We start from the raw sequence: 25,104 nt of genomic DNA, 5'->3' as shown, positions 1-25,104 counted from the left end.
CTTTACCTTTTGGTATACGAGGAAAAAGTATACTAACAGCTAACTCTTTAAAATTTATTGGTGTCATGAAAACATTAACAATAAAAGAAACAGCTAATATACCAACCAAAAAACTTAACACATTCTCTAATAAACCTAAACTTTTGTTTTCTAAAAAACTATATACTATAGCCTCAAATAAAGTGTAAAATATAGCTACTTTCACTGATATGCCAAAAATTAAATTCAAAGCTATAAAAGTACCTATTATTGCTTGAATATGTGCACCCCAAATAGCTATCTGAACTAATACATAAATAATAGTAGACGTTGTTCTATCAAATTCTTTTGAACACAAAGAAGCTAAATCAAGTCCAGTCACATGTCCAAGTCTCATAGATAACACTTGAAATATAAAACCTAGCATATGTCCATATACCATAATCCATAATAAATAATAACCAGAATAATCTTTTTCTAAAGTAGTATCGGGTGATCTTATTAAACCAACATTTAAATTACTACACAAATTTCCGGGGTCTAAATATGCAATAGCTACAATCCAACCAGGACCAAAATAATTAAAACACATTCTTAATTTATTATAGAAACTTAAATTATTTCCATTTGTAGTTAGTTCATCTAAATTGTTTGATATACAATACGATTCATCATAACATTCTTCATTTATATTTCCTCTTCTATTATCCACATTATTATTATTATTATTATTATTATTACTATTACTATTGTTATTAATATTTCTTTTATATTTTAGTATAGACATTTCATAATTCATATCTCGTATTAATTCATCATCGTCATATTCAACAATGTTATCCTTTTCATTACCAATATTTCCTTCAATATTCATAGTTGATTGTGTAGAATTTAATCTTTTCTTATATTGTTGTCTAGCTGTTTTGGTGTCTATTTCTGGATTTTTTATAACTTGACCATTACCTTTCAACAACATATTATTACTCAATCTTTCTTCACTTATCTTGCTCAAATTACATACATCCTTTTTAATATTCTTCATATCATACTCATCATCATGTACTGATAATTTTACATTAGAACACATCACATCTTCATGGTTATTATTTTTATTAATCAAGTTATTGTTATCCAACTGGTTCTTTAATTTTGATTCTATATTTTCTACAATCCCGTTAGCCAATTTCATTTGGCTCTTAGCACTTCTCCCATTAAAATCCTTCTCCATTTGTAATATTATAATTGTATTGTAATATATATACAAAAAAAAAAAATTAAAAAAATTAAAATAATTAAAATAATTAAAAATTAAAAAATTAAAAAATTAAATAATATATAAAAAAAAATATTCGTGGTGACACTTTTTTCGTAAGGTATATTTTATATATATATATATGCATGCATTTATTTATACATTTTTATGTATGTTTAAATCTGGAAAATGAAAAAATTAGATAAGGTATAAAGATAGGGTTAAAAAAAAAAAAAAAAAATCAATAAGAAAACATGAAGAAGCCAAATGATATATTTTTTTAATTCAACTCCTTATGATGTCCGCCTACAACTACATTGTTTAAACACATAATATATCATTATTATATTTATTATTTACATATGTTAATACTATATATTACGCCTTTCCCCCTATCTCTATATACATATATAAATGTTCTCAATACATTATGAATATATATATATATATATATATATTAAATATATACACGCTCTGGATAGACCATTTTCATAACATAATAAAATTTCAATATATTTGGATGTTGTAATAAATAATTACACATAATAGATATAAAATATATATATATATTTTATCATTTTAAAATATTAAAAATACTATATATACATAATATTTTATCGGGTTTTATTAATCATTAGCACTAAACAAAAGTACTGTACACATACATAAAAAATAATTAAAGAAACAACAAAAATATTTTTTTTAAATTCTTATTCTACTATATACATACATATATATATATATATATATATATATATATATATATATAGACGTCATATATAAAAGTATATAAAATGGCATATACATATATAATTAATATATTATATATTATACATTCTATATATACAGTCTTATTCAAATATATATAATATAAATTTCTAATTCTTACATATATATAAATATATATATATATATATATATATATATATTATAAAGCCTAATATTGTAAACCAAAAGGATAAAATAAAATTAAAATATAAATTTTTAAAAACTATACACTATGAAAATAAAAAAATTAAAACTTAAATTTCAAAAAAAAAAAAAAAAAAAAGGAATAAAATAAGATTCAAAATATTATATATATATATATATATATATATATATATATATATATAATTACTACTATAAAATAAACTTCATTTTTAAGTTTATTTCAAAAAACAAATTAAAAATATATATTGTTTATTTATCATTAAAAAAAAAAAAAAAAATAGTATATAAATATACATATTTAAAGAGGAAAACGAATTCAATTATTATGCAAAATACAATACAAAAAGTTTCATAAGATATATAAAATGGTTCAAAAATTCTACATAAAAAATTAAAAAAATGAATAAATATATAATAAAATTATATTATATATATATACCAGTAAAAAAAGAATAAAATAAAGGATTTATATTTTTTGTTCTACTCTTATATATTCTTATTTATTTTTAATACATTCAATCTATTGGTCATTTTTATTATTATTAATATATATATAATAGTAGATTTTTTTGAAATTTATATACCTATTATATTATATTATTATTATTTTTATTATGCATATAATTATATATAATAAATACGATATAATAAATAAATAATATTTTAATATAAACATATAAAGTCTGAATATAAAATATATTTAAAGATTAAAAATGTTTATATATATAATATATATATATAATACATTACAATAAAAAAATATAAAAAATAATATATTAATCCATATTCAATAAAGGAATATATAATAAATTATATATATTATGCATCATGTATTATATATATATTGTTATATATTTCTTTTATTAAAAAAATTAATTTAATATAAGTAAATAAATTATAAGCTTAAATTAAAGTATATATATATATATATAATGGAATATACATAATTATATATTAATATATTTTTAATACCCAAAAAAGTTTTGTTCTTTTTGTTTTTTTTTTTCTTTTATTTTCTATTTCTTTTATTCTTATATTGTTTTTTTTCTTTTTTTATTTTTCTATTTCTTTTATTCTTATTTTGTTTTTTTTCCTTTTCTTATTTTTTTTTTCTTTTGACCTTTCTTTTTTTTTTCATTATTTTCTTTATTTTTTTTTTTTTTTTAAATTCATTTATACTAAAAATATTTATTTTAAGGTATTATATTTCCATATAAACAAAATCTCTATATAAAAGAAAATGATGAAATGCAAAATAAACTTTTCATATTTTTAATTATAATATATAATGAATTCTTATAATTTATAATAATAATATTATTATAACATTCCTATTATTAATTTTAATATATAATAAATATAGTTTATTTTATATTAATAAGAATATAACAATATTAGTTCTTTTATTATAAATAAATAAATATATATATATATATATCTAAAATGATAATATATAATTGCCATATAGTTATTAACATTAAATAACATATTTTTTTTTCTCTTCTCTTCTTTTTTTTTTTTTTTTTTTTTGCGTATATGGAACAATAATATAAAAAATAATAAAAAAATTAAATATAATATGTACATATATTATATATATGAGTATATATAATAATTGTTTATTTTTATTATATTTTTTTTTTTTCTATTTATTTTTAATAGATACATTTAAGATGTTGTCCAAAAAATATGTAAAATATAATGAATGCACATTAAATATATTCAAATGACTGTTGGACAAGAAAAAGATAAAAAATAAAATATATATAAATATAATATTTTTGCGATTATTTAATATATATATATATATATATATATATATATATTTATATAATATTGTTAAACATTTTTTTTTCTGGAAATTATTCTTCCTTATATAGGCATAAAACATATTAAATTAATGATAAATAATATATATATATATATATATATATATATATATATATATATTATAATATGTTAAAGCATAAATGAAAGTATATGAATCATTATTAAAAAAAAAATTCACATGAAAAAAGTATATAATAAATATATAATATTTTTTAGTATATGCAAGAAATGCAATATCACATGTGAACAAAATAATGTATAAATAATATATAATACAAATGTATTATATATTACAATATAATATTTTTATTTTTTACTTATTTATCATACATAATTAAAAATATTAAACTGCAAATATATATTATATACTCCGTTATTGCATACATACTATATATAAATATATATGTTTTCATTTTTTAAATGTAATAAAAAAAAAGTTGAAAATATAAACAATTCGAAATATAACAATACACACAGTTATAAATACATACAAATGTATATATATATATATATATATATATATATATATATATATATATATATATATATATATATATATTTTCACTGTATGCAAATTTGATTTATTAATAAAAAATAGTGTTATAAAAAATTAGCAACATTTTATTAAAATATAGTATTTTAAACTGTAATAAAAAAAAATGTTAACAAAATAACATATATACACATAATATAATATATATTCGGACTAATAAAATATATATATATATATATATAATTATTTATGTGAGATAATATAGAAAACTTTCTCTTTCATTTATCAAATCATATTCCTTATTTTATTATCAAAAATAAAAAAATTCAATCAGTTCAAATTCCTCACTTTTCAAATATATTATAAAATATAATTTAAATTTTCTTATTTTCTTTGTAATCTTTTTATATCATTTAAAGACAACACTTACATAAAAAAATATATAATAATATATACTTTTTTGTATATTTAATTATTATATAATAGATAACATTATTATAAATATGAGAATATTCTATAAAAAAAAAAAAAAAAAAAAAAAAAAAAATCACCATCTCTTGTTATTTATTTATTTATTTTTAATCTTATATTTAAATAACTATATATTATATTTTAAGAGAATAATAATTGTTCATATTGTTGTAGAGTTTATTAATTTTTTTTATTGGATAATAGGAATATTCAAAAAGTATAACATTAAAAAAAATATATATTAATTTAATATATATATATAATATATATATTTTTTTTTTCTCGCTTCATTGTAATGTCACCTATAAAATTATAATAGTTAGAATCCATATTTTTATAACAAAAATATTTACATACAAATTAATATATATATATATATATATATTGATTACATAAAAAGAATCGTAGAAAAATAAAAATATATATATATATATATATATATATATATATATATATATGTATATCTTTAATTATATTATGACATTTAATTTATAAATATAATTTTTACGTGACAAATATTATATTGTATATATCCTTTCCTGTTTTGTAATTATAATTATATATATATATCTATTTATTTACTCTCATCCTATGAATAAATGATATATTTCTACATCGACTCACACATTTAACATCACTTATTATGTAACAAAATGAAAGAAAATAGAAGAATTAAATTAACGTAAAAAAAAAAAAAAAAAAAAAAAAAAAAAAAAGATTATTTTCCTCTTCCTTACCATTTTGTATAATATGAAAAGTCAAAATGATATCCAGGACGTTATACAATTCATACAAAATTATAAACCTCAAAACAAAACAAAACAAAAATTTGAAAAATGAAAAAATAATTAAGATAAATTTCTGTTCAATAAATAAAGAGAATGCTATAAAAGATGATTATTTCGTCTATTCAAAAAGTAAAAAAAAAAAAAAAAGTGAGATAAATGGAAAATTTATCCAACTAAAAAATTCGGACAATAATGCCAAGTTAGTATATATAAAAAATATATAAACATAGAAAAAATATTATGTACACTGATATATATATATATATATATATATATATATATATATATGTATATGTATGTATGTATGATTACTTTATTTTTTTTTTTTTTTATATATGTGTACAGATTTGCTTTAAATGGATTACTCAAAACCAACAGCTGGCCAAAAAAGAAATTCTCAAAAAATAAAAATGAATTATACCTACTACAATGCAGAAATAATAATGATAAAAACAAGGTTGAAAAAAATATAAACTTTCATGATTTAAATGTAATTATTACTAAAAAACTTAATAATATGCATAATATTAATGAAGTGTATAAATATATTTTTTATAATAAAGATATATTAGTTCCAATAAATTATGTCGTTTGTATTTATAAAATTTATAAATTAATTAAAAAATATAAATATAATATTATAAATCATAATCTTTTTATAAATTACCATATTTGCAATATAACCAGTGAACAATTAATTAATATTTCAAATGTTCATGAAATTTGTGATTATTATCGAATATATGAAAATATACATAGAAGAGAAAAAAATAAAAAAAATGATGATAGACATTTAAATAATAATATTAATGAAAATATTTTAGAATACACTTATGATGATATTAAAAAAAGTAACAAGAAAAATATAAATGTTGACAATTATTCAGTTATTAATAGTTTTGCTTTAAATTATAAAAATGATATATTACAATATGTATTAGATAAAATAAATAAAAATCATTTTATTAAAAAATTAACATGTAGACATTTATCGAATTTGCTCTTTTCTCTTATCAATATAAAATATTATAATATCAGTACTTATTTATTATATATAAAACATATTAATAATATGTATATACATCTTTCTTCACAATCTATTTCAAATATTGTATATGCTTATTCATTGCTTTTTAATTTTTATTCAATCGATTTTACTATAAACTATTATAATTATGTCTATAAATATTATTTATTCGATGAAGTAAACAAAATATATTTACAAAAAGATATATTAAACCTTATGTTTCTTCTACTTAGCAGGTATATGTCTATACATGTGATAAAATCCTTTAACATGAATTATAATTCTAAGTATTGTCTGGATTATTTTTATGAAGGGAATTTATCTATATATGACGACTACAAAATAAGGGAAAAAAAAAATAGCTCAACAAAAAATACAAATGATTTGAAAAATAATATTCATGATAGTGCTGATGATAATATTGACCATAATATTAATCATAATAATAATGATAATATTAAAGATAATCCATATTGTAAGAATGAATACAACCAGTTACATAAAAGTGAAAATACAAAAATCTTTCAGGAATTTTTTGTTTTCTTATGGAGTATGTCAAAACTGAAAATTAATAATATATACATCGATCTATTATATCATATAATTTATAAAAATAGAAAATATATTTATAACAAATTAAATGAAAAGGATATATGTAATTTGATACAATCCATGAGTATATATTACCCAATTAAAAAATTAAGTCAATATTATCCACAAAATATAAATTATAAAATAAAAATTAAAAAAGATGAATACTTCTTATTTGATTATGATAACTTTTTAAAAAATACATTACTTCTAACTATTTTTCATATAGAAAAATATAATTATCATCATTATTCTATAATTCTTAAAAGTATACAGATATTACAAAACTTTATTCTATTAAGCAATGACAAAAAAAAAGATAAGAACGCATTGTTTACAGATTATTCATTTGATTTTCATGATACCAAACAAGAGACCACAAATATGAATAATAATAATAATAATAATAATAATAGTAATAGTAATAATAATAATCATTATGATGAAATTATTAAAAATGATTTTTTTCTAGACCATCAAGATGTTTCTACATATATAGACGATAATATAAATAGAAATAATCATTTGGAAAATGAAAATTTATATTTAAAGAATAACAATTATTTACATATTAAATTAAATGAAGATAATTCTGGAGAATACACAATTGATGAATTACATAAGAATTATAACAATGATAAATTATATAACCCTTTAGAAACAAATAATGAAATGTATCTTCATAATAATCTTAAACAGCCAGATGAAGTAAATATGTTATCTAATGAAAAAATGAATATAACAAATAATGCTTTTTTTATTAATAAATCTACTACTCCTCCTTTAATTCCTCATATATTAAATAACCCTAAGATGAACATAATTAAGAATATATTAAAAAAGTTAACACATATGATCATCAATAATTTAATAATAAAATTAAAAAACGAAAATGAAAGCGTATGGAGAAATATTAATTATTCTAAATATATTTCAAATTTAAATTTACAGTATCTATCCATATATTTATACAATATATGTCATATGAATAATTACTATATAAAGGAACAAACAAAAGTAGATATAGTAAATATTATCATTCCCATATTAGAAAAACAAATTAAGTCTTTATTAGTTTCTGATCAGAAGCTAATGAATATAAATAAAAATGTAGATATAAATTTACATAAAAACTATTATGATCATTTAGTTTGTTTAAGTAATATTAATTATTCATTAAATAAAAGTAATATAATTAATGAATCCATTATTATCAATTCTTCGTTATATTTTTATAAATTATATCGAATTTTTTTTCAAATACATAAATGTAATTCGAAAGCAGTTTCTCATTTTGATGATTCTTTTTTTAAATACATTGATAAAATAAACGAAAGGATATTATCAATTCATAATTGGACAGCTTCACATACAAATATTGGATATATACCCTTGTTGACCTTAACAAATTATAATTATTTGTATATTATATATAAAAACCAAGTTAATAATTTCAAATCCAAAAATAATATATTCCGTTTGTTAAAGAAAGTATTATTACCTATAACATTGTATAACAATATTACATTAAATCAATTACGATTAATTTTAAAACTTTTTATAAATTATTTTATGTGCAATTTAAATGGACAAATAGATAATATTGTTTATAATCATCATTATGATATATTAACATGTATATACAGCATGTCTATAATAGTCACAAATATATTACATAATATGAATATAAAATATAATTACAACTTAAAGGAAAATATAATTGATAAACAAATTGAAAAAATATATTTTAATTATACACAATATTATATATATATTGCTATTAACATTATAACAAATTATTTTTATAATTTATATAGTACAAATATAAACAACATACATAACTTAATTTTAAAAAATTATAATCAGGATGTCTTCATGAAATTTTATACAGTATATTTATTCCTAAAACATTATAGCCATTTAAAATTTATCTATAATAGATCATTGACAAAAAAATTTTTAAGAATTGAGGAGCTAGCCAAAAATGAGTTTTTTTATTTTGAAAATTTCCTATCGAACCTGACCGAGTCAGGTAATAATAATATATCCTGTCCTAATACATTAAATAAATATAATTTAAGCTCATTTGTAAATGAAAATATAATGAAAAGAAAAAATATAAATGAATGTAACGATGATAGTGAAAATAAGAAGACAGATATTAAAATAAATCAAAATGATAATTGTGAAAACGTAAATGTATTTATGCAGAAAATATCAGATGAGAGCAAATATAAAGAACATCTAAAAGTATATATAAATAATATTAATAATAAAAATAATATAGAGAAAGAAAATTTCGATATTTTCATTTTATTACAAAAGGGGAATATCAGTTTGAATGAACATAAAATGGATAAAAATATTTTGCTTTTCTTAAAACACAAAAATAATTTATGTTTTCAAAACATATTCAATGAAAATATTAATAATGCAATAAAAACCATTGAGGAGCATATCATGTTGATGTTTAGAAATATAGAAAGTTCAAAATCGCATATGAAATTATATGAATATATAAAAAATATTATAGATAAGAAACATAATAAAGGGTATAATGAAGTAAATTTAAAAAATGAATTTATAATTAATAAAAAGGATTTAAAATTCATAGTTGATATTTATGATGAAAATACAAATACTATATTTGAAATTGATGGAGTTAGTCATTTCACAAAACAGTACACATTAATTAAAAATAATAATCCGAATAGTTATAAATATTTTTATAATTATAAATCTTATTATATTTTTAAGCATATATTATTAAGTAAATATTATAAAATAGTTCATTTACCTTTATATGATAATAAACTTTGTAAGAATATTATTTATAATTATTATCATAAACAATGAATTATATTAATTCATAAATATGATACATACATATATAAATATAAATATATATATATATATATATGTAAAGAATTGGTTGTTAAAGAATAACTCATATTATTTCCCATGTATATTATTTTTTTATGTGTATTCTTTATGTTTAGTTATTTTTACTTTTTTTTATTAATAATTTATGTGATTACATGTATGAACAACATCTGAATCGCATTTATTTATTTATTTATATATATATAAATTTTTTTGTTCATGCTTTGTTTTGTTTATTACAATATATATATATATACATATATGTATATATTTTTTTTTGTCATCAATACCAAAAAATTTTTGTCTTTTTTTTTTTTTTTTTTTTTTTTCTATTTTAATAATTTTTAAAGAGTTATATACAGTGTGAAAATTTTTATTAACAGAAAAAATATAAAAAAATTAATATATTAAATATATGTATGTGACATTATTATGTTCATACTTTATATGCACACTTAAAAAAAAATATATATGTATATATATAAATATATGTATATATTACTAATATTTATTTCTATATACAATTTTTAATTAATTATTTATTTATTTTTATTTTTTATAATTAATAAGATAGACATATAACATATATATACATGTATATATATATATATATATATATATTCAAATGATGAAAAATGAAATACCAAAAAAAAAAAAAAAAAAAAAAGAAGGAAAAGAATGAAATAAGTAATAAAATATTGTTTTAGCAATTATTTTATTATTCAAAAAAATATGATATCTAAATATTTTTATAACTATTTCATAATGATATTATAATTTTTCTTATAAATTCTATATATCAACATAGCTTAATCTCTTAAAATTTTGGCCCATTCACATTTTTGCAAGTCTAAAGCTTTGTCTTCAAACACACTTACCTTCAAACCTGCTGAATAAAAAACATTCCTTGGTTTCATCTCTTTCTGTACTCCTTCATAATTTAAATCTTCTATAATTAAATCGTTTAAAAAACAGACAGTGAATTTCTATTAAAAGGGTAAAATATTAAAAAATAAGTAAATAAATAAATATATATATACATATATATATATGAAGTTTTTTAAAAAGGTAAAAATTTTTTGTTCTAACATTTTGCAATTTTGACCGGGTTCTTTCACTCCTTATATTCTAAATTTGGGAAAAAAAAAAAATAATAAATAAATAAATAAGAATATACATATTATATATATATATATATATATTACAAAGTATTTTCATTCATACTTCACAATATTTCTGTAACTCCTTCTGTTCGTCTTCATTTAATCGTTGTATTATATTAGGGTGTATGGAATTAATAAGTCCGTTAACATTTATAGCTAATTCTAAAATAAGTCTGTTTCTAAAATTTCTGCAAATATAATAAGTGAGAATAAAATATATTAATATAAACATATGTGTAATTAATAATATATACTAAAAGTCTAATTTTTCCTTTTGCGCTTTATCACAGAAGATATTATATATATATATATATATATATATATTATTATTATTATTATTTTTAATATTACATATATTCATGTAAAAGTTTAGATGCTTGTGAGAATATCACAGCATAGTATTCGCATCTTAATTTAATGATCAATTTTTCTTTCCTTTGATTTTCATCGTTCATAGAACCGCTAAAATTAATTAATTTTCTATAAATAAAATTAACATAAATGATATGCTTATATGATAACTTATTGTTATAAAAATTGTTATTAATAAGAAATAAATTAAATATATTTCGTTTTTTTCATATACTATAAATATATATATATGAACACATTTATATGTACACATTTATATGTACACATTTATATATACACATTTATGTGTACACTTTCAATAAGGTTTGTTTTATTTACAATAATTTATTTTAAATCTTTTCTTATATATTACTCAGCATATATTTTATATTGTTCAAAGTATCCTTTTAATTCTAGATATGCTTTTTTCATAGTTTCCGTTGGAAATGTTTGTATTCTATTACTTATTTGTTCTTCCCGAAATATAAAAGGTAATATATCCAAACATGGTGATTTTGCTGTCATTGTATTTCACTTAACTATTTTATACATAATTAAAAAGAAAAAAAAAAAGGAAAGAAATATATATACTTATATATATATATATATATATATAAAGATTTATGATATATTATATGACAAAAAAAGGGGCAGGAGAATAAGATAAAACAAAAAAAAAATATATATAAATAAATAATTAAATATATATATATATATATATATATATATATATATATGTATAATATTATGATTATTATTTAACGGAAATTATTATACAATTACAAAAAGAGAGGAAAAAAAAAAAAAAAAAAAAAAACTTTAGAGAAACATTTAATTCATAAAACCAAAAAGGAAAGTATTTATTAATAGTTTCATACGTATAATATATATATTATAAATTTATTTATTTTTCATAATGCATTATTAAAATACTTTTTAAATAATAAACATATATATATATATACAAATATACAAGATATAATTATTTATGTGTATACATTTAATATTTACTAATTTAAAATTGAAAAAAAAAAAAAAAAAAAAAAAAAAAAAAAAAAATATATATATATATATATATATATATATTATATTATATATATATACACAAATATATGTATATATAATATATATATATTATATTTATATATGAAAAAGGCTTGATAAAGTATTATTACTATTAAATGTCTTACAAAAAATTTCTACAATTATAATATAATTATACTAAGAAAATAAATATGAAAAAACAATTTTTTATAATTAAAAGAAAAAGTAACTTTCTCTTTTTAATATTAAATAAGGATATGTGAACTTCATTTATAATTATGTAATGATATTTTGTAGACTTCATTTTATTTTATTTTATTTTATGCTTTTTTTTTTTTTTTTCTCCTAAACTTATAATATATCAATTATCAAAATGAAGGATGGTGAACATGTTATTCTTATATATAATGTGTATATATATATAAGTGTGTTATATATTATAATATATATTTGAATTAATTATAAAATACATGTTACATGTTTTAGCTTTTATATTATATATTTTAATTTTTACATATCTGCTTTTTTCTTTTATTTTCAGTTAATATGGAATGAACATGAATTTACAGAAAGGATTTATTCAATAATAGATGGTAATATTAAAAAAAACAATATGCAGAATTAATTGAAAATGGTAAAAAAAAAAAAAAAAGAAATATAAAATATAAAGTGAAATAATATAAATATTTACATTTTTACTTTTAATGTTTTTAATTAACAAAAAATAATAAAGAAATATTAAGAAATAAAAGTTACTCCAATAATGAAGTAAATAAAAAAAAATAATAATAAATAAAAATATAAATAAATATAAATATATATCTAATTTTACAAAATATAGAAGGATTATAAATCCTATAAACTTTTATGGTGTATATATTTTTATATACATTATATTTTAATTCTAGATTAATCAGTGGTCTAATAATATATGTGAAATGTGTATGAGTTATCTGTACTCAAAAATGCTTCCATTCAAATATATCAGTATTAAATAATTATTTTAAAATTTTCTATTAATCTTTTAGTTATAGATATAAAAATTTTCTATTATAATTAATTCTTAAAAAATGATGACATTAAGTATATATTTGTGTCTTATAATATCTTTATCATCCCTCATATATATATATATATATATATATATATATATATATATTTCTTTTTAATAATTTATATATCATATTATTATTTTTTTTTTAAGTAAATTGTTATATTTTGAAAAATACAAATAAAGAAACGTCCATACATTATTCTACTTATTGGGACAAGGCTGACAGTTATATATTTTTTAATTGAACATATCTTATTTTTATATTCCACATTTCTTCATAATAAAATATATATATATATATACATATACATATATATTATATACCATTATTAATTTTCTTTCTTAATACTCATTTTGTATTTTCCAGGATGTTTTCAAATATGTTGGCCTAATAATATGAAAGACTGTAATATGATATGTTATGTTAATATTTATACACTGGAAATATAATAACAAAAAAAATAATATTCCATAAATGGAGAAATTAAAAACGGATATTATTGTAGAACATATATATTATATATATATTATATATATGTTTCATCATATCAACATTTTATTTAAAAGAAACCTAATTAAAATGTTAACATATAATTTTATATATAAATTCAAAATAATAAAAAAAATGTTAAATATAAGTTTATAATATTAATATATTTATTCTACAAATGAGAAAAAAAAAAAAAAAAAGAGATAATAATAAATAAATAGATAAAAAATAACAATAATTAATAAATAAACAAATAATATATATATATATATATACATTGCAACTATATTTTTATCCTCCATCGTAAGACTAATTTTTCTTTTTTATTATCTAATTCGTATGTATTCACATAAATATATATATATGTATACACATTATAGATGTACATAAAATTAAAAAAATATAATATTTTCATAAATTTTACAATTTTTGGTTTCAAAAGAAAAAAAAAAAAAAAAAAACACATATACTGAAAAATATATATTATATATTTTTATATGTGTATGTTATAAGCAATATAAATATATTTTTTTTTTAATTCAAACACTTCAAAAAAAAAAAATTATTTTAAACATTTTTGAATGACTATTAAAAATCTCTTTGGTACTTTCCTATATTATGTGTACATATTCGTTTTAAAACCTCAACATAATATATATATATATATTAAGGACACAAAAAAATGGAAAATTACTAAAAATTATATATATGAATATAATATGAAATTCATATATAATCGTCATCTTGTTTTTGGCAAGCCCTAAAAAAAAAAAAAAAAAAATTAAAAAGAAATGAAATTATATTCCTATTAATTTTTAAGTGATAAAAATAATACATAACATCCATACTTACAAATAGATAAATATATATATATATATATATATATATATATATTTATTCATTTATATGTTGAATAATTTTATAAATTTTTTTTTTTTATTTTTGTAATATTGTACCTCATACAGGCGTCTTCAAATAATTTCTTGGTATCCGTAATTTCTGTATTTTTTTTAAAATCGTGAATTATTTTTTTCATAATTTTAGCTAGAATTATAAGAGTCTCAGCTCTTGTTTTTCTCATATTTTCATCGACTCCCATATCAGTAAAAACCTTTTTACAAACCCCCTTTATGGTTTGATCTATATCGATTAAACAAATATTTAGCATAGTTTCTACAATAGTAGGTAAGGAATCTTCAATTTTTTTATTAACTTTTGCAGTTTTTTCATAAGATATATCATCATCATCTTCTTTTTTTCTAATTTGGTTAGCTAATGAACTAGTTTTTATTAATGTTTTAACAAATTTAAAACCAGTTCCTATAACCCTTTTTTTTTGTTGCATTTTATAATATTTTCCACTTATACCAAAAAGACTATATTTCTCACCTAAAAATTGATTAGCACAGTTTTCATATGACCATGCTACATTTTCTAATATTATATGACCAAAAGACGTTTGACATAATTCTTTAATTTGTTGAGAAAATTTAATTATATAATCATCTGGATCTCCAAATATATAATTATTTACCATATCTCTTAAATGTAAGGCTAATTTAACTTCTCTTTTATTTTGTTCTTTTACAATAAGACGTTGTACATCTTCATCTTTATATAATTGTTCATATTCTACATACATAACCATTCTTAATTTTCCAATATATGGATCTAATTTTTCACTACCAAATAATAAAGTAAAAAAGAATGTGGAATCTATAAATTGCATATTGTTTATAGCGTTTTTTCCTTCTTTATCATATCTTCTTCTTCTTTCTACATCTCCTAAAACTTGATATGCTTCTCCAATTTTTTGAAATTGTTCTTTTGCTTTTAAATCAGAACATTTATCTGGATGAAATTCTTTAGCTAGTTTGTAATATTGTCTTTTAATTTCATTTTGACTAGCATCTGTTGGAACTTTTAATATTCTATAAAATTCATCATTTTTTACTTTTATATTTCCATTCTTATTATAATATTCATCATTATTTCCTTCTTTTTTTCTATCATATTTATTATTCTTATTATCATCAGTAATATTTAATAATTCATTTGCTTCCTCATCCAAATTATAATAAAAATCATACCATTCTCTTTTTTCATCATCCCATATTTTTCCCAAAGCTCTTTGAGTAATTGATTCAGGTGTATTAATTATTCCTCTACCTATTTGATAGCTAGCTACACCTAATGAAACTACTGGAATTATTATAGCACTTAAAAGTCCAAAAAACATACCTTTAAAAAAACCGTTAATACCTTCAGCCTTTGCACATAAATATGGAGATATAAATAAAAAGCTCGTCCCAACTATTATTCCCTTAGTAACAGATTTTATACCAGACACTAAACCTGCTCCTGCATGTTTTGGTCTTCTTGTTGAAAATATATTGCTGATTAAATTCTTTTCTTCTTTTTCGGTTTCATAATTATTATTATATTTGGGAACTATTTTATTATTATCTAAAAAAAAAAAATACATACATATATATATATATATATATATATATATATATATTCGTAATAATCATAATTTCTTTTTCTTAAATTCTTTTTTATATTATATACCGTATGACACATCTCCGCCAAAATTAGTACTATTACTTACATTCTTAGGCTAAAAAAAAAAAAAAAAAAAAAAATTTATATATATATTATATTATCAGTTATAGGTATAAATTTGATATATATATATATATATATATTTAATTGAACAATAGTTGGGTAAATTTATAAAAGACTCATGAATTTTATCTTTATAATTATATATACAGATCTACATAATTAATATATTTTTTTTTTTTTTATATTTGTCAATAAAGTATAATAATATTTCTATAATCATTTTTATTAAAATAGAAAGATATTATTATCTGATCATTTTCTTATGACACATTTGAACATTTGTGTATATAATAAATGTACCAAAAATATATATATATATTATCTGTATACACTTTACAGAATATATTACATTTTAAAACATTTTACATATATATTTATATAAACTTACTTCATCCATTTCTTTAAATTTATAAAACTTATTTGCATCTACAATAAAGTGTGAAAAAATTAAAAAAAAATTAGTTTCTCATATTTTTATAATTCTCATTAAAAGGAAAATTTTATGTAAATTATGTTTTAATTTATATAAACACACGAACACATACGTTTTTCTTTGTATATATATTTTCATAAATAATATATATATATATATATAATATATATATATAATATTTATTTACTTTTATTTTCCATGTTTCATTTTTTCTTTTTTTAATGATGTTTACCATTTCTTTTTCCGAAGTTATTCATTTAATATGAGAAATAATTTCATAAAGATATATTATATTTATTAATTTTGTTAAAAAAAAAAAAAAAAAATGAGATAAAAAATATTTTTTCCCTTTTTTTTATAATTTATAAAAATATATATAAATAAATATAATATTTATATATATATTTTTTTATACACAGCAGCTTATTACAGAACAAAAAAAAAAAAAAAAAAAAAAAAAAAAAAAAAATTATAAAATAAAATTAATAAATGAATAAAAGTAAGAATAATAAAAGTAATTCAAATTAATATAATTATATATTATATGTAATATTTATATTATACAATGTTCCTTTTTTTTAATATATATACAAATTGTTAAAAATTTTAATTCTTATGTAAATAATAATATATATATTATATAAAACTGTAATTAATTTTTAATAAATATTTATAATGTATTATATATATAAAAAAAAGGGGAAAAAAAAATAACAAAAAACAATTTCAATAGCCGTTTTATTTACAGTGAAAAAAAATATATCTATAATATATATATATAATAAGTAAAAATATTAATATATATATGTTATTTTATATATTTATTTAAAAAAAAAAAAAAAAAAAATTAAACGTATAAAATAATATATATTTTTTTTTGAAATATAAAAAAATAAAAAAAAATTTACTATTAAAAATATTTAATATATAAAAAATTATATATATATATATTATATATATATAATAAAGTTTGAATTGTATAATGAATATTATCTATAAAAAATATAAGTTCATTTTAAATTTAATCAAAATAGAAAATAGCAAATGGTCTACTTTACTTTGTTTTTCTTTTACTTTTTTTTTTTTTTTTTATATATTAATATTATTATTTGTTTGTTTATTTTTCCTTCTTCTTAAAATTTATAGAACAAGTTATAATTGAATTTGAGTCCACTTATTTATTGAAAAAGGATGTTATATTAAAATTAAGAATTTTTTTAAAAAGATTACGATATAAGGGCGATTATATAAATGCTTTTTTTTTTTTTCTTTTTCTTCTTTACACATTTAAGGAATAGTATATTTTCTTTATATTTTCTTTATTTATTATATGTAAGCATAAATTTTGCGAATACATTTAAGAAAAAAAAAATAAGAACTATAATAAAAAAATGATATATCTATTCTTATATTTTTCTACATATTGTAATTTTTCCATATATATTATTTCATTTTGCTCATCTCTAAAATTTTGGATATTATAATAAGTAGAAAAGAAAGAAAAGAGTAATAAAATATATGTTGTTTTTTTTATATATTCTTATGTTAAAAAAGAAATAATAATAAAGAAAAAGGTATATCTCTCATATTATTATATAAAATATTTTTTTATTTGGTGTATATTTAAAATTATAATGTGCGCATATAAATTTGTAGGACTTAATTTACTTTTCTTTTTTTTACATATTCAATTCATTCGAATTATAAATATAGTATTATAGAATAATTAAAAAGGCATATATAAATATATATATATATTTTTACAATATAAAATATAAATACACTAAAGTCAGAAAGAACAAAAATTCGTTTGAATTATTATATAGCGTATCATATGGTTAAAGGGAAATAATATATTTTTTCATATATATAATTATTTATATTATTTTATTATTTATGATATTTTTTTAATGATATATTAAAAGTATGTTAAGTAAAATTAATTATAACTAATAGTAATAAAATAAATTAAATATATATATATAATATATATACATAATTATTTGTTTTTGTTTATTATCCACATATATGTAAACACGCATACAAAACGATGTAAAATACAAATATAAAAATGTAATATTTAATATGTGTATATAATATATATATTATATATATATATATTTTTTTTTATTTTAATTTTAAAATTTATACATTAGAATTTTCTTTATTTTTTATTTAACATTTTGTTCATTTATTTATTTATTTATTTTTTTTTTTTGTATATATTTTTTTATTTTTTAAAAATATTAAATGTTTTAATAAATTTACATATTTTTATATATGTAACTATTTTATAACAAAAAATATATACGAATGATTGAAATACATGAAAATTATATTATTTCTATAATATATATAACAATATTTTTTTTTATTAATTTTATTTTTTTGTTATAATATATTAATTCGTCAATGTGTTTAGAATGAAATTTGTAAACATAAAAAATATTAAATTGAATTATGCGAGAAGTATAAGACGTTCTTTTAGTGGATACACAGGAAAACATATAAGTGATAAAGATTTGATTAAAAAAAATGACGACTGGTATGTAAATGAATATAAATAAATAAATAAATATATATATATATATATATATATATATATATTATTTACATTAATGAGGATCCATATTATTTATAATTTATTGGTTAAATATTCTTTTTATTTATAATTAAAAATGTATACTTTTTATTATTTTTATTTCATATTTATATTAGGTACATTGAAGAAACAAATTTTTGCTTAGGAAGAGTAACAGTATGGCCTTTGACAATATTAAAAATATTAATATTAAATGATGTCATTTTTATATTATTTTCATTTTATTTTTTTCATGTATTAATATATAATTCTTTCTATTTTGTATTTTATAGAAATTGAGATTTTCTGAAAAGGATGATATGGCTAGAAGGGTTTTAAAAATTATGGATAGTCAACTAAGTAAAATGTATACAAGAATGAGAGATGGAACTGTTATTCCATATATGTCATTTTATTTAAATGATGTAATAGATAAACCTGCACCTAATCATCAATTTATTGAACAGCCTTTAATCAAATGGACATGGGACGAAGCTTATGATGAAGCATACGAAGAAAGTTAAACATGCATACATGGAAAATAAATGAATAAATCAAAATAAAAATAAAAATACACACACACTATATATATATATATATATATTATATATATATATATATATATAAACATGTTTATTTATTTTGCTTAATATGTAAATTTTTTTTTTTTTTTAATTATCCATTTGAATATACAAAAATTTATTTATATTTATTTGTTTTATTTTTATTTTTTTTTTTTTTGTTAAAATGTAATTTTAATTTAGCTACATAAATATATACATATTATACACACATATGTATATACATTTTTTTAATAGTCTTTAATTTTATACTTTCATTTGAACAAATATATTTTCATTATATAACTAAAACATATATATAATATTTTTTTCTATAAAATACAAAAAAAAAAAAATAACATAAAATTAAATAATATAACACTTCATTGTGTAATTGTTGTGTTTTAATTTTTTTTTTATTTTCAACAGCTATAGAACATTATATCATTTAATAATTTCATGTCGCTTCAATTAATATATCAATTATAAACAGTGGAAAAACAACCTTCTCACACATAATATTATATTTTTTTGTATCCTTAAGAAAATATTTTAGGAAGTATAAAACTGAATTATGAGCAAAAGAAACGCCTACAAAAATAAAAATTGAATTAATAAGACAAAAGTTATAATTGTATATAAAAAAATATACAACATTTATATATCTAATGGATAAGAAAATAAACAAACAAAAGCATATACATACATATATATATATACATACATATATACATATATATTATTATTACGTTTATATATTTATAATTTTATTTATTAAAGCTACCTTTATGTGTTTGGGTAAAGTCGTTTATATCAAAATTGTTCACATTAAAAATAATAAATTTTAAGATATCATAAAAATTGTAAAAAGTTTTTAATTCTTTGAAAGTCATATATTTATATATATTTAGAAAGTGAAATATGGTCATAGACCTATAAATATAAATTATATCATTCAATGTTAATAGAGATGATTTACACATCAAATTATTATATATTTTATATTTTTGAATTTCATTGAAATTTGTTAAAATTGTATTATATGTAGATTTATCCAATGAATTTATAAATACATGAAATAATTCTTTTAATAATCGTAAAGATAAAGACAACTGATAATTATAATATTGTGGTTGATATATATGTACATATAATTGTATTATATTTGAATAAAATAAAAGTGACATATATTTAATGTTTAATTGTTTATAATATTGAAAAACTTTTAAAAATGTATAATAATAAATATTCTTTACATATATATCATATTGACCATTATCCAATTTAATTATAGAAGAGTATATATCAATAATATTTATTAAATTATTCTGAAATTGAAAATTATCATTTTTCAAAAAATTACATATTTTATCAAATATATTATTCAAGAAATTATTTATATTATTATTTATATCAAATAAAAGCATATGTACATATAAATTAAAATATAAAGACATGTTGTTCTCTTTTGTATCCTCTAAATGATATGTCATAAAATTATTTAACCATTTTAATAATATACTTTTATTATTTAAAAAGTTCGATATATTATTCCTTTTTATAAACATATTTTCATTACACATATTTAATGTATGGATAAAATTATATGATATTTTTTTTTCATTTCTTATATTATTATTATAATTATGACAATTTTGTATAATATCCTTATTTAATGTTTCAAAATATTTATTCATGATAATTTCAGATTTATTTATAAAGTCAGGATATACATTTTTATTCATTATGATGATATAAAATAATTCTATGATTTCCTTATCTATTATATATTCTTGTAATATATGAAAAAGATTATTTTCTACTTTCTTTATATCATTCTGATAAATAAGTTCATTTTTATTAAATTTTTTCTTGTCATATGAATTCAATGAATAATGATTATATGTATTTATACATATTTTATGGTTTTTATAATTTTCCTCATTATTATCATTTTTTATTTTTAATAATTTTAAAACTTCTTTCATATCAAGATAAGTAAATGTTACACTATCATTTTTTTTTTTCTCATATATATTTAATTCTTCCTTGTTATTATCCATTGATGTTTCTTCACACATCAAATGATTCTTTGATAAAATATTATATATATCATCATATAAACATTTTAATAATTTATAATAATAATCGTTATATTGACTTATATGTTTTACTTTATATTGTTCTATATCTTTAATTTTTTCTGTTGAATTATTATGCCATTCCATAGATGTTAACAAGATAATTTTCATTTTTATATTTAATTTATTTATAGTAATATTTTGAAGAAAAAATAAAATATCATATTGATTAGTATGTATCTTATCTTGGGCATAAAATTTTATATTTTTGTTTTTATAAAAATGTAATATATATATTAAAAGATCTTGTTTAAATTTATTTTTTTTTATTAAATTAATAATATGATCTTCCAAATTGATATAAGAAAAATGGTTTAATATATTTATAGAATCGTTATCATTATTATATTTAAAAATGAAATTTATGAGAGTAAATATGTCTAAATCTATCATAAATTGTAATTTTAACATGTTGTGTTTATTTTGTAACAAGCTTATAATATTTTTCAAAATAATATTCTTTTGTTTCTCGTTTATATTTATTTTATTTTGAATAATGAAATTAAGAAAGTTACAAAACTCTCTATTAGGAAATGAATTCAAATTTAATAAACATTTATTGAATATATTATGTAATAATATATCATTTGAGTAAATTGTGTTTTCTTTAAAAGAATAAAAAATTGATTTGTTATCTATCATATAATTATTATTATTATTATTATTGTTGTTGTCATTTATGTTGTTTTTGTTTTTGTTTTTGTTTTTCTTGTTATTGTCATTGTTCATTTTTTTCTCCTCCTCCTTCTCAATGTTATTTATTCTTTTATTTCCTTCTGGTTGCTTCTTAAAAAAATAAGAATAAGATAATAATATATTTACTAACTGCCCACTTGAAAAGTCGTCTAAATTTTTTAAAACTTGTTCTTTTAATTTTTTAACAAATTCATTAGAATAATTTAGTTGTAGTTTATAAATAGAATGAAGAAATAGATGTATATCTAAACAATTTAATTTATTAAAATCTTTATCAAGCATTAATTCATAAAAATAAGAGAACATTTGCTCGTTTTTAATATTCAATTTTGAGAATGCATGAAACAATAAAGAAATTTCTCTTATGGAATAATTATAATTTTTTGTACTCATTATTCTATGTAAAAATTTATCAATAAAAGAATGTGTACTATTTATATTTTCATTTTTATGTATATTTAAAATATTATTCTTATACATATTAGTATTACCATTCATATATTCCTTATTATTATAAAGATTACGAATTAAATATAACAAATAATTGTTATTCTTAGAAATGCCTACAACGGCATTTATAATATTAACCCATGATGAATTGTTATTATTTATAACATCATTTCTTATGTCTATATATTTATGTAATAAGAATAAAATATCATGTAATATTTTTTTTTTTTTTATTTTTAAGGAATATTTATTAACAAATGTAAGTATCATATTAAAATTAACAAAATTCATATTATTTATTATCATTGTATTTTCAAAAATAGTTTCTATTACATCATTTAATACTTGTTTATCTTTATATGCATTATACTCAGCATTTTTTAAAAGAAAATTAATATTATCATATTTATATTGTGCCATTTTATTTTTATTTTTAATAATATTATTACTAAGAGTAATATTAGTATTATCCTCTTTGAAATATGAATCATTTTTTATTTTCGATTTAATTATATTATCATTCATTGTGTTCCTTATAGAACTAATTTTATTTTCTTGTATTCCATATTTCTTACCCTCTACAATTGTTGTACTCATACATTTTCTTAAATATAATATTATTGGAAATGTGTTATTTCTTTTATATCTTAAGACTTCATTTTTTATGACTTCCATATTTCTTCCTGTTGTAATATGGAATATAAATTTTATGCATTCCTTTCATATTTCAAAAGAATAAAAAAAAAAAAAAAATGGAATCAAATAAATATATACACATAAATATATTTATACTAATTTTTTATATTGCTTTATATATATATATATAATATATTTATTATTATACACAAAATATATTTACATTTTTCACATAACTTTAAATTTCGTCATTATTATATTTATTTATTAAAATTTTAACATATAGTTATATATATATATATATATATATATATATATATATATATATATAATCATTCTTAATTATTAAAATGAAATAACATCATAATTATTTATTTCACCTTTTTAAAAAGCTAACGGTTTTAGTTTTAAATAATAAATATGCATTAAGTATATTATTATACATTATTATTTTATTATATATAATATATATGTATAATATTATTAATTTATGCCATATATTACCTTCTGTATGAGTAATAAAAATATATACATAAATATAAATAAATAAATAATCATTATAATGAAATATATACTAATAAAAAGATAAAGGCATTCTTCCTTTTTTTTTTTTTTTTTTTTTTCTATGAA

General features: G+C 16.5%; 7 protein-coding genes across 7 annotated transcripts in view; 3 read left to right on the top strand and 4 right to left on the bottom strand.

The window, feature by feature from the left end:
• Positions 1 to 1,207, bottom strand: part of PADL01_0522800 (transporter, putative) — a gene marked incomplete at both ends in the record, with an annotated part of 2,001 nt that extends 794 nt beyond the window's left edge. Inside the window, one exon of the mRNA XM_028685599.1 lies at positions 1 to 1,207. This exon is cut by the window's left edge and continues 794 nt beyond it. Coding sequence (XP_028537082.1) covers positions 1 to 1,207 — 1,207 coding nt within the window.
• A 4,514-nt stretch (positions 1,208 to 5,721) lies between these two features.
• On the top strand, positions 5,722 to 10,220 carry PADL01_0522700 (conserved Plasmodium membrane protein, unknown function; the record flags this gene model as incomplete). Its single annotated transcript, XM_028685598.1, has 2 exons — positions 5,722 to 5,945; positions 6,092 to 10,220. The coding sequence occupies 2 exons, from the start codon at positions 5,722 to 5,724 to the stop codon at positions 10,218 to 10,220; spliced, it is 4,353 nt and encodes a 1,450-aa protein (XP_028537081.1).
• Positions 10,221 to 11,056: 836 nt separating this feature from the next.
• PADL01_0522600 (conserved Plasmodium protein, unknown function) lies at positions 11,057 to 12,286 on the bottom strand (the record flags this gene model as incomplete). The annotated part of the gene is made up of 5 exons (XM_028685597.1): positions 11,057 to 11,233; positions 11,337 to 11,375; positions 11,472 to 11,598; positions 11,762 to 11,890; positions 12,135 to 12,286. The coding sequence occupies 5 exons, from the start codon at positions 12,284 to 12,286 to the stop codon at positions 11,057 to 11,059; spliced, it is 624 nt and encodes a 207-aa protein (XP_028537080.1).
• Positions 12,287 to 13,178: 892 nt separating this feature from the next.
• On the top strand, positions 13,179 to 14,309 carry PADL01_0522500 (outer arm dynein lc3, putative; the record flags this gene model as incomplete). Its single annotated transcript, XM_028685596.1, has 6 exons — positions 13,179 to 13,196; positions 13,347 to 13,398; positions 13,539 to 13,573; positions 13,714 to 13,792; positions 14,010 to 14,084; positions 14,227 to 14,309. The coding sequence occupies 6 exons, from the start codon at positions 13,179 to 13,181 to the stop codon at positions 14,307 to 14,309; spliced, it is 342 nt and encodes a 113-aa protein (XP_028537079.1).
• A 766-nt stretch (positions 14,310 to 15,075) lies between these two features.
• PADL01_0522400 (DnaJ protein, putative) lies at positions 15,076 to 17,374 on the bottom strand (the record flags this gene model as incomplete). The annotated part of the gene is made up of 4 exons (XM_028685595.1): positions 15,076 to 15,109; positions 15,306 to 16,815; positions 16,921 to 16,969; positions 17,366 to 17,374. The coding sequence occupies 4 exons, from the start codon at positions 17,372 to 17,374 to the stop codon at positions 15,076 to 15,078; spliced, it is 1,602 nt and encodes a 533-aa protein (XP_028537078.1).
• A 2,459-nt stretch (positions 17,375 to 19,833) lies between these two features.
• Positions 19,834 to 20,515, top strand: PADL01_0522300 (conserved Plasmodium protein, unknown function; the record flags this gene model as incomplete). Its single annotated transcript, XM_028685594.1, has 3 exons — positions 19,834 to 19,955; positions 20,129 to 20,168; positions 20,285 to 20,515. 3 exons carry the CDS (start codon positions 19,834 to 19,836, stop codon positions 20,513 to 20,515), a joined length of 393 nt encoding a protein of 130 aa, XP_028537077.1.
• A 493-nt stretch (positions 20,516 to 21,008) lies between these two features.
• On the bottom strand, positions 21,009 to 24,513 carry PADL01_0522200 (conserved Plasmodium protein, unknown function; the record flags this gene model as incomplete). Its single annotated transcript, XM_028685593.1, has 2 exons — positions 21,009 to 21,142; positions 21,336 to 24,513. The coding sequence occupies 2 exons, from the start codon at positions 24,511 to 24,513 to the stop codon at positions 21,009 to 21,011; spliced, it is 3,312 nt and encodes a 1,103-aa protein (XP_028537076.1).
• Between the last annotated feature and the right edge of the window lie 591 nt (positions 24,514 to 25,104).

Source organism: Plasmodium sp. gorilla clade G2, assembly GCF_900097015.1.
Source record: "Plasmodium sp. gorilla clade G2 genome assembly, chromosome: 5".
Lineage (NCBI taxonomy): Eukaryota > Apicomplexa > Aconoidasida > Haemosporida > Plasmodiidae > Plasmodium > Plasmodium adleri (nom. inval.).
The sequence above is the reverse complement of the archived record's forward strand: the minus strand, read 5'-3'. Positions and strand labels throughout refer to the sequence as shown.